Raw genomic sequence first — 11463 nt, forward strand, 5'->3', positions numbered from 1 at the left:
TACCACGGAGCTCTGCCTTCTCTCTTTTTCCCTGACCCGCAAAACATGCCTTTTTAAAAAGGAGGAGAGGCAAAGTAAAAATAACAGCCCCAGAATTCTCATGGCGATTGACTGCTATAACTCTGCATTTAAGAAACAGTAACATTTTAAATTTCAATGACTGCAGTCGGTCCGTAATTCACCAGGATGAACGAAGAAGATGGTATCCATACTCCATTCTATGAATTCACAGTTGTCCGGAGGTGAAGCTCACTGGACCTCTAATGTCCAAGGATCAGGGCACTGAGCCACAGCTCAGACCTTCTTCAGTGGCTTCCACAGCATTATTTTCTTGCTAAAAGTTAGTGCTGGGTAGAATCCTAGAGGCTGTGGTATAACTTACTTATAGCAGACCCAGGACCTTAAAAATTAATATTTTATTTTTTATCTGAGAAACTTTTAAGGTAAAATATTATTTTAAAACTAAAAATTGAACCTCATCACTATCCGCCAAAGGAAGAAAAAAGTTTAAGAAATGCCTACTGAGTTCTGCTCTATACCAAAAACCACTGATCCAAGGCCCAAAGGCCCTGAAATTCTTGGTTCTTCTTTACAACACTATTACGTAGAAGAATTGGGAAAATCTGAGATTAAGTGCAACACGCTTCACATTCCTGCTGACTTAAGTTTTAAAAAAGGACTTTCTACACATTGTGCAAGACAAAATCTTGACAGGACTTTAGATCTTGCAAAAGTTCAAAAGCTGTTCAGTCTCCTGAATTTCTCTTCTGAAAGCTGCACTTCCTAGCAAAGTTAAAGGAAAATTGAGGTATTTTCAAATGATTCTGATAAATGTAGGTTGCCACACTGAAAAATTCTGGTTAAGAGAAAATATTATACTGAATTCTCTGGAAATTAGTTCAATTTCCCAGTTACTTTTGCCAGAATAGATCTAAGCTGTCAGCTTGAAACTTAGATGTTGAATAAGTGACTTATCCCAAATCAATCCCAAACTCTGTCTATTGTATATTGTTGTTTAGTCATCATTTTTTCCTGACCCAGAAAGAAGACAAAATTCTGTTCATTTACATAGTTTATTGTTGTAAACATTAAAATTGTCTTTCTCAAAGAAAGAATTTATCAGAAAAGAAAAATCAGCATCTCTAACTGTCATACACCATAAAAAAAGGCAGTGACTCATATCATGTGCCATACTGGAAATATACAAAGAAAAATACTACAGAATATGGCAATATTAAAATTCTTACCCAAACATAAAATAATATATTAACTGACAATTTTAGACATTAAAAAAAAAACAAAACAAAAAAATTCAAAGTGCTCAGTAATTTCCAGGGAGTTATGTATATTATAAGCACTCTGGAAACAGTCAAAAGCTGCTGCATGCAAGTTTTGTTTAGCTTTAGACAACAAAATAATCAAGATATAAATTTTCTTTTATCAACATCAACGGTACATACAACACTTACAAACAAGGAATGTTGGACGGTGTTACAAACACTATGTGTCCCTTTTTTGTCAGGATTTTCTGATGTGTAATACTTGTGCCCACCTATTTTACAATTGAGAAAATGTTTAAGCTCAGGTAACTACCAATCTTTATAAAATCTAACAGACTACATAGTGTCTGAAATACTATTTATATAATATAGACATTACTGAAGTAGCAAGTGCCTATAACATTTTCAACCTAGAATCAACATGCTGGTCCCTTTTTTGTTTAGTTATTTTTATTTATTTATTTATTTATTTATTTTTTGCGCAAACACACTTATCTTTTAGAATTTGTAATATTTATTCATAAATAGGCACAAAATAATTTAAAAAGCCAAACTGCATTGGGTAAATTTACAAGCCTTTGCCTTCTTCAACTCATGCCACCCACGCAACATTTAGTTTTACTATATATTACAGCTTTCCTTACAGCAGAAAACTTTGAAGTCTTTTAAAGGGCAATACCTGTGGGTCCCCTTATGGTGTGTGTGTATGTGTGTGTATGTGTGTGTATGTGTGTGTGTTACATTTGTCTTAACTGCAACTACCAAACGTGGCCAAACATTTCCCATCATACATTAGGAATCTTTCTTCTGAACATTAAACTGATTTTTAAACTGATAATAAAAAGTTTATACCACTGTATTGTGTGTAGTCCATGTTCTAAATCCAGGGTGCCCCGAGCCAAAATGCTCTTTCAGGTTCTGCCTGTAGGTTAGGAAATAGCAACAGTTTTTTTTTGTTTGTTTGTTTTGTTTTTCTTTAGGAATCAAGGGTTTAGGGGTGTTATGGAAGGGGTGGGGGCGGGCGAGACCTGAGGGAGCTCTGGGAGATATCTCTGCCCTTGTGACTTGCCCCTCCGGACAGTTTTAGGTTTCTTTCCAGTTCCTTTGAAGTGCTTGGGAGGAGGTCTTAGAAAGGTAAAGTGTCCAGAAAAAGTTTGTCAATTATTGCTGGCGGTGGCACCAAGTCTTCCAGTTTCAAGTAGAAAATGCGCTGTAGCCCCTGTGTGCAAAGGGTACGGAGTTCTGGGAGCTTCCCCAACAGTTTGGACAAATAGTTGGGGCGGTTCAAACCCCCATTATTGAAAGTCACATGGTCTTTGAGACAATTTACAATCTTGTTTTGCAGTTCCTCCACTCTCTTGGGTTCCTTCAGCCCGTGTCTCTCTGCAGAAAACAATCAGAAACAAAAGAGAATACACAAGTATTTAGCTAGCTGGCAGGACCAGGGAGAATTGGTGGCAAGGGAAAACCGGGACAAAACCTGGTAGGCAGTTCTGAAAAAGTTTCTTGAGCCTGTGGTACTGACCTGTGACCATAGCCAGGGCAGCAATGCAGGAGAAGGCAGAAATGTCAATGTTCATATTCTGCAAGTTGGATGAGAATTCAACAATGGAATCAATCCATTCCCCAAAGCCACGAACACATTGCAACCTGTGCAAGACCACCCCATTGCAAAAGATGAGTTTACCCTCCACTGGGTTGGACCTGCAATTAATACCAAAGAGAGAGGGGGGAGAAAAAGAGAGAGAGAAAAGCTAAACAACTAATTACTCGAAGAGCAATAAATGAGGGATTTAAGAGGTACCTAATTACCGAAGAGTTAATAAAATGTAGACCAGTGGACCTTGAAAGGGTTTAATTTCATAACAATCAAGAACGCCCCCTATCCCACCTCCGTTCCATTCAACCGAGGCCTCTGGACTCCTTCCCTTTTCCTCCTTTGGTCTACTATCCTCTCCTTCCTTTTAAGCTCTTTCATTTCCTATTCTGTCCTTTTCTCTTTCCCCCCTTTTATTTCCTTTTTCCTCTTTGTTTTCTTTTCCTGATTCCACTTCTCCTCTTTTCCCAGCCTCCCTGATTGCCTCCTCTATTACCTGTAAGCTAATCGCAGCACAAACAGTTCTAAGAAAGCTGATTCAAAAAGCAAGTCCTGGTCGGCTTTGGGCAGGTCAGCGAAGCCAGGAATCTTCTCGGCCCAGCCCCTGATGATCTCCATGGAGCCAGTCAGGAGATCATAGAATTGTTGGATATGCTGGGTGTCATCTCCACTCATCTGATAGTCAGGGTTCGCCTGGAACTGGAATTTCATTTTAAAAAGCACTTAATGAGGTTCTCTAAAATATATAACCCGTGAAATTGCTAACCCCGTTTCTAGTAGGGGAGCCAGGTTTTTATAACAATTAAATCTCTCTCTGACCAGTAAGGAAATTAGATGTTCCGGGGCAATTAATTCAATTAGGGATGGTGCTATGAGGTCGCTGCTTTAAATATGTAAATTACCATTTCCATACAGACTAAATACAGTGCCATCCAGCCCTGAGAAACATTCACTCTTATCTCCACAAAACAATTGACACGTTAGTATTCATGCCAACCTCAGAGTGAATCTCAAGTAGAGACGCCCTTTGCAAATCTTAATAAAATTGCAGTGACTTCTAGGTTTGCCCGACATACTTCCTCCAATTGAAACCCATACATTTCTCACAGCTGGGGTAAAAAAGGACTCTGATCACTTGATCCTTCACTCCACTGCCATTCGTCACGCCCTTTCTTTTTCCCTTCCCGGACCCCCAAGCAGGCATCCCCACCCTAACAGTGCCAGAGAGGAAGAGGATTAAAGCATGTCTGTGGAAGATTGGAGATAAAATCCCAAGTGGGAGCCTTTTGCACCACCTCTGGTTTTGGCATCAGAAGCATTAGTGTGTGAGTACATGTGCGTGCAGTGGTAGTGGGGAGGTGGGCTTGCAGAGATTTGACCACAGTGGCCTAATAGCTCTTCCTTCCTCTGCCCTGTCCTCATTTCCATACCCCCAGCAACACAGTCTCTCTGTGGATCTGTCTCCTGTGGCTCTGCCCAGAGCTGTGAAACCATAGCCTTGCTTTCCTCCTTTCGCCCTTGAGTCTGGGGGTTACTGATAGATGTGGGGAGGGAGTCGGGCCCATCTGTGGGTTTGTCCACATGATACCCCCGCCAGCTTCTTACCCTGGAATAGTCCAGGCTGGTCATAGCCGGGTTGGAGTCGACATGGGCCCTGACGAGGGCACTGATCAGACTCACCGGGGGCGAGGGGGGAGAGGGCTCCTGTGGGCTCTTCGGTTTCGAGGGTAAACGACCTCTCCTGCCTTTTAAACTGTCCGTGCGAACCACTGCAAAGAAAGAGCCGGGTTAGCATCGCTCCCGGAAGCGGGACCCAGCTGCAGTCCCGGCCCCTCCCCGGGGAAGGCCGCAGCCGCGGGGCGCCCGGCCAGGCGGCGCAAAGCCCCACTACTTGTAAAGCCTTTATTGACGAGAAGCATAAAAAATGAGGGGTCGTTTTACGTCTGCTTTCAAATGGGTCGTATAGTTAAAGACGAGAAAAGCCTGGTGGCTTTCTCTAGGGCAGGATAGAAGCAGGACGTGGTTTGGAGGGAGTGGGAGGCCCCCGGTTCTGGGAGTGGAAAGTGGGATTGGGGTAGGAGTAGCGGTTTCCCAAAGACACACATTGCAGAGTCGGTTGCTTTCCCAGACCTACCTTCTTTGACCATCCCAACAGCCAGGCACTTCTGAAATCGACAATACTGACAGCGATTCCGGCGCCGCTTGTCCACTGGGCAGTTTTTATTTGCTAAACACACGTATTTCGCGTTTTTTTGCACCGTGCGCTGCAAAAGGAGACAATAGAAGCCGAAAATTATTTTTCTCTTGAAAATCCAGCAACCCAGGGAACTCAGAGAGAATTTCTGAACGGTTGGGGTCTACACTCCCTTCTCACAAACAAACACATACACAGAACTCTTTTTTTTTTTCTTTTTTCCTTTTTTTTTTCTTTTTCTTTTCTTTTCCTCCCAGGCATGTTACAGAAGAAAATTGATAGCGTTAACATTTGAGCTAACCTTGCCGCTCCTTGCTGTGTTTTATATGCCAAGAGAAGGAGAAGGAGACGCTCAGTAAATACAAATCCGTGGGCATTCATATTATTTACATTCCTTGGAGACCTTCTCTATTTAAAATGATAAGATTATTCAATCAGGATGGCGAAATAAAGAGATCACTTAATTTGACCATAGGGAATTCTGTTCCACTTGGTTAGCTCAGACACGGTTCTCTGTCCTAACCAATTTCAATCTGAACAGAGAAGACAGCTCCGAGCACATGCAAATGACCCTCTTCCAACTCGGCTCCAGCAACTTGGGGCGGGAGCCTGCCGGGTCTGCTGCGGCCTGGCAGGCGGGGGGCGGGGGCGACCCCGGGTCCCCAGGTCTTCCTACCTCTCTTTCTCAGACACCTGGATGCTCCCACCGCTGCCCGTGGGCGGCTGCAGGGCAACTTCTACGGACCCTGGGAGTTGGACTCTCTGGGCCGAGCTGGGGCTGCGCTGCCTGCACCCAGGCAGAATGCACTCGCCGAGGCTCCGGGCACTAGGGGGCCCCTACCTGCCTCCTCCGCCCCCGTCCTTGCTCACCTTAAAGAAACCTTTGCAGCCCTCACAGGTGCGCACTCCGTAGTGCTGGCAGGCCGCGTTGTCACCGCACACGGCGCACAGCCCCTCGTTGGAGGGGGAACCCCGCGACGGCGGCGAGGGCACCTGCGTGTCAAGCAGCTGCGATGCGTGGCCGATCTGCAGGCCCGGGAAGCCCATGGACGCGGGCTTTCGGATGGGGTTGGGCACAGCGAAGGTCTGCCCGTCCACCACGTGGTGGCTGCCCGCTGGCTCCGGGTTCATGGGGACGTGCAGGGGCCCGTCGAAGCGCATCTGGCAGCTAGACACGGGAGTGCCGGGGGGTGACTGCTTAAAGGAGAAGAGGGACAGGCGGGAGACGGGCGTTTTCCTCTGCTCGATCATGTGCGTGGTGGCCACGTAGTTCTGGTGGAAGTTGTGGAGGGAGCCTGGGTCGTCCCACATGGGGCTGTGCTGCACCTGGAAGCCCGGGGTGGTGGGCGTCGGGGGCGAGGAGGGCTTGTAGTAAACCGACCCGGAGTGCGGCATCATCTCCTCCGACTGGGGGGGCAGGTGGCTGTGTTGCTGGTAGTTGTGCATCTGAATGTCTTCTACCTTAATGGAGGACTGCTGTCCGGACAGGGGCATTTGGTACAAGCAAGGTGGCTTGACGTCGTAGCCTGTGCTGTAGTTGTCCATAAAGGTACTGAAGCTGGGGAGAGAAGTGGTGGCAGTGATTTCAGTGTTGGTGAGGTCCATGCTAAACTTGACAAACTCTGGAGTTAAGAAATCGGAGCTGTATTCTCCCGAAGAGTGGTAACTGTAGCTCTGAGAAGCGGGGCTGGCTCCTTGAGGCGAGGACCCATACTGCGCCTGAACACAAGGCATGGCTGGAAATGAAACAGGGTAATATACACTCAGCCTGGTCAACTGAACACTTTCTCCCGGCTCGGGTACACCTGGAGCTACACCGGCAGCCCGCAGCGATTACAGAGCATTATAGGGGCGCGAGAGGAAGGGCGGAGAGAGCGAATGCTGCAGAGCAAAACAATGCAGGACATGGAAAGTCTGATCAAATAAAGACCCAGAGCTAGAAGGCTATTGAAAGTCTTCATTCTCAGATATTTCCAAAAACCTCCCCCTTTACCCCCTTTCACGGACAATCCCGCTCAAATGAGCCTTTCCTCTGAAGCTCGGGTTCAGCAAGCTCATTCTAGAAATGAAGTTGAATTGCACAATGAGAAAGTTGTTCCCCAAGGCGATGAGTCGGGACAACCTTAAGTTACAGGGTTTGCTGAGGAAGATTGCATTGCCCTGAGTCTTGAGGTTTAGGGAACTCCCGGGGGCGGGGCGGCGGGGGGTGAGGAAGAAAATAAGCACTAACTCACGAGTTACAGGCGTTTTCAAAGAAATTAAAGGTGGACAGTGTCGTAATTCAATGAAGGACAAAGTTCCCAAGATTTTTAGAAAAGCAAAGAGGAGTCCAGCCTGTCAAATCTCCTCCCTGAAATACAGACACAGAAAGCTTCAGAGTGACTTTCTGGACAGACTCCGACAGGCATCTGTAGACCAACCAGGCAGGCCCTTCTATGCCCTCCGTGATTGTTTCTTTGGAAATTTGTGTGTAGCCTTCACCAAACTTAGCAGTTAAAATGAATGTATAAAAGAGATGGCCGAAAACAACAGAAAATGCCACCCATTGCACTGTGTAAATCCTTGCAGAGATGGGTTTCTGAAGAAGCAAAGGTATTCTATGTACTTATTTAATACTTAGATGTAATAAATTGGCCCCTTTGCTAGAGTGTATGGGGGTGGTGGGAGGGGAATGTCACTTCCATTTTAGTTTAATTCAAACCCAAATAAGAAGAAACTAGAGTTTAATAAAATACAGCATTGGAACTTTCTCTGAATTTTTTCCATGGTGCAATTGGCTTTTCTTTTGGGAGGGAGAAAAAAAGTGAAGTTAATAATATAAAATAAGAAAACAATCTCTGCCTCTATCCCTGTGTTATGAAATGTTAGAAAGGCCTGGGCAGCCCTGAAGGCAATCTGAATAAAAGCATCAGGCTTTCTTAAGAGCTTCTGATAGAGCACTGGGATTGGGGATGCAGGTGAACTGGCATTCACTTTTGCAGAAAACCTGTCTTTCAACATCTTTAATGGCCAAGAGGTAGGAATAGGGGACCCTACTTTTCCAGGAGCATCTTATGTCAATCGCAAATGGAAGGCAATGCTGCTTATCTGGTATTGGCACCAATGTTAGAAGAGCTTTCCATCATAGAAAGCTTCCCTATACAGCCTTCCACAGTCTGTCTTGCTGGAACAAGGCATTCTTGTGTCCTAGTAATTTTCAGGTGTTCCCACTTGGAAGGTATTCAAGAGTATAGACAATCTTATTGCTAATGAAAAAAGAAGCTAAACATCTACTTCTGTTCTCATCGACACTCCCCCCCCACCCCCCGCCAGAATAATCTTGCTTCATGGGGGAGGGAAGTTACCAAAAAAAGTAGAAAGAAAGGGGACTCTTGACCACCACCACCCTTGAGAGACATGCTTGTGCTGGATATTAACCCCGTGGTAACTTCACAGCTTCATAACTGTACTCTACATATTCTCTCTGTCTCTGTCTCTGTTTCTCCTGACACACTCACATACACAAGCACAGCATAGTCAAAACCAGAAATTTCAGACAACTTAGTAACAGGACACTCTACACCCCCGCCCCCCATAGACGCACACACCCCTTACTCAACAATACCCAGGAAGCACTGGCATGCTGGCCAGCCGCTATGACACAGTTCCCAAGCAACACGTAAACTGAAGAACTTTCTCTTCCCTTGTTACTTTGTGGGCACCGTCCAGGCCCCTCTTAGGCACAGAACTTGGAGTCTCCGTGTCCAAAGGCCACAATCAATTCCTCACTAAGAGCAAACTTTGTGCACATTTCCGCGGGCAGGTCCACAGCTCCCCGAACTATGCAAGTCTCTTTTCCATGTCTACCAATGAGGAGCCTGGAAGCCTGGGTTGGGAGCCAGCTCCCTGCTAGTGCCAAAGCTGGAGTTCCGACAAATGCCCTCTGTAGCTGCGCGCACCTACTCCCCATCCTCTGGCCCCACTCGCGCTCCGCGCCTCTGGCTCCCACTTCCAGAGAACCTGTACCACACATGTGGAAAGAAGAGATGTGCAAAAGAAGAAAGAAAGAAAGAAAGAAGAAGAAGACGAAGACGAAGACGAAGAAGAAGACGAAGAAGAAGAAAGAAGAAGCTACAAGAAGAAGATGAAGAAGAAGAAGAAGAAGAAGAAGAAGAAGAAGAAATATTAAATAGAAGAAGAAAAGAAGAAGAAGAAGAAGAAGAAGAAGAAGAAGAAATAAAGAAGAAGAAAGAGGCTGAGCAAGAAAGAGAAGGAGAAGAAGGAGAAGGAGAAGGAGAAGGAGAAGAAGAAAGAGAAGAAGAAGGCAAGCTGCACGGGATGCACCTACTCACTTAGGAGTTCACAGCGTCTCTCTTCATTCATTCAACTCGGCCGAAGTGTAGTCCCCTCTGGATGCCCGGGTTCAGGGTCAGGGAGGGGCGGGCGAGAAGGACGAAGAGATCCCAGAGGCCGAGAGCCGGAAAGGAGCAGGGGAAGGCGGCCGGCCGGCTGGGCTGGCGAGCGGGACTGCGGAGCGGTGAACGAGCCGCCGGGCGGACTGGCCCTGGCCGCCAATGTGCCTTTGTTTATGTGGCTCGCACTGCTGCTGCCAACATGCACCTAAAGTCTCCGCGCGTCAGCGCGCGTCAGCGGCCCGCCGCCCAATCACCGCGCTGCCGCGCTCCCCAGACTCCTGGCCGGCGCTCGCTTTGGTATATTTCCGACCTGACGTCACGAGCAGGGCCGATTTTAAGGTGGGAACCATTCTGGGTTCACCTTGGTAGTCAGCTTGGTTTTCTTTTCTTCTTCTTCTTCTTCTTTTTTTTTTTTTTCCGAAAGAAGTGTGACCTCTCCAGTTAGGTCCTCTCAGCTCACAGAGCCGCAACATCTCACCCACCTCCCCCAATCTCCCTAGCCACCGCTCCGCCCAACCGCTCACACGTGGGGGAGGGTGCAACAAAAGCCAGAGCGCAGGGAACCCTGTGGTAAGCCAGGTAGCCAGCACCTAGAATCGCACGGGATGGGGTGTGCCTGGCAGCGCCCTAACCTCACCCACCCACAGTCGTCACCCCCATTAGCGGAAGCTCGTACAGAAGTCCCATGACATGAGATACTCAGAGGGCTCAGGCAGTCGGGTTGGGATTTCCCTAGATCCGTGCAGCATTCCCCTCTTCTCCCTTTCCCTGTCCCTGGCCGCCGTCACCTGCATATTCATATTCTCTCTCTCTTCTCTCTCTCTCTTCTTCTCTTCTCTCCTCCCTCCTCGTGTACACATTAATAATACACACATTACACACACACACACACAATGTCACACACAACACACACACACAGTCCAAGGTGGAAGGCAATGGGCAGGGGCTATTTTCTGTGTTCCTTTCCTTTCAGTGCTCACGTGCGAGGGAAAACGTGGTGCGAGGGGAAGGGAGGAGAGGGAACGGGAGGGGTTAGGCAACAATCCAGCCCTTATGGGACCCCAAAAGTCAAAGTGAGGTGTCATCCACTTTTCTTTTGCAGACAATGCAGCCAAGCAGTCGGCAACAGGTGCGCCTTCTGTAGAAAGGTTATCTAATTTCACCTTTTGCCAACTCTAATACTTTCGACACTCCTCTGTGCCCACCACTAACTCCTATCCTCCCACGAGTTTTAGGGAAATAAGTCGACCCTCTTCTGAAGCACAGGGCTCTCATAGCCTCCAACTGAAGACAAAACATGAGGAGAAGAAGGTAGAGTAGCTCAGGTGAGCATCAAGTGTGAGCGTCCAGCCCTACCAGGAGATCGGCCCTGGCGGGCTGTGGGAGCGTGCCGCACGCCCGCTGCCCTGCGAGTAGCCGCACATTCCGCTTGGCAAGTCAATCCACCCGCCACGCTGAGGGCGAGAGGAGCTTTCTAGCAAAGGAAACGCTGCTTCTCTCAGGAGCGGACCCCCTTGCCGGTGCCACGGCCTGAGCTGGGAGGGTCTCTGAGGGCTTCTCCCTTGGGGCTGGGAGAGGCGGGGAAGAGGGGAGGGAGGGTTCAGGGGCGTCTCCCCTCTCTGCCCGCAGAGTTCCAGCCTCCTCGCCTCCCACAGCGGGGCTCGCTTCCAGGCCACCGGGGCGCCTTTGACAACCTCCCCACCCCCATCCTGTAAAAGCTGAAAGCGCGGTGGAACTATCCACGGACCGAAGAGCTCAACTCTAATCAACAACCCCGCCTCTTTCCGCTCCCCGCCGCCTCCTGTTCCCCAGTGGCAGGAGAGGCGTAGACATCAGTTGCCCTGCTGCTGCCCGGGAAGCCACAAGTTCCTCTGCGCGGCAGCTTCGGGAAAACCTGCGTGACCACCTTAAGTTTCCCCCAGATGTTGCGACTGCCGCTGCTGCTGCTGCTGCTGCCGCCTCCGCGGCTCAGCGTGCCCTAGCGGACGCGAGAAAAAA

The 11463-nt window shown here is 48.0% G+C and overlaps 1 protein-coding gene across 7 annotated transcripts in view; it reads right to left on the bottom strand.

Moving 5' to 3' along the window:
• Positions 1-1064: 1064 nt before the first annotated feature.
• Positions 1065-11463, bottom strand: part of NR4A2 (nuclear receptor subfamily 4 group A member 2) — a 23656-nt gene continuing 13257 nt past the window's right edge. Inside the window, exons 1-8 of one of the 7 annotated variants that reach the window (XM_039855274.1) lie at positions 9403-9535; positions 7302-7421; positions 5942-6631; positions 5012-5141; positions 4483-4646; positions 3374-3576; positions 2806-2984; positions 1065-2663 (exon numbers count right to left, since the gene is read on the bottom strand). In XM_039855274.1, the coding sequence (XP_039711208.1) occupies positions 2407-2663; positions 2806-2984; positions 3374-3576; positions 4483-4646; positions 5012-5141; positions 5942-6616 (1608 nt within the window). In that variant the 5' untranslated portion in view covers positions 6617-6631; positions 7302-7421; positions 9403-9535 and the 3' untranslated portion in view covers positions 1065-2406. Of the gene's footprint in view, positions 2664-2805; positions 2985-3373; positions 3577-4482; positions 4647-5011; positions 5142-5941; positions 6810-7301; positions 7422-9398; positions 9639-11463 lie in introns of those variants that run through there. The other 6 variants (XM_039855270.1, XM_039855271.1, XM_039855272.1 and 3 more) reach the window with 6 other exon arrangements.

Source organism: Pteropus medius, unplaced genomic scaffold (assembly GCF_902729225.1).
Source record: "Pteropus medius unplaced genomic scaffold, Ma_sr-lr_union100, whole genome shotgun sequence".
Taxonomy (NCBI): Eukaryota; Metazoa; Chordata; class Mammalia; order Chiroptera; family Pteropodidae; genus Pteropus; species Pteropus medius.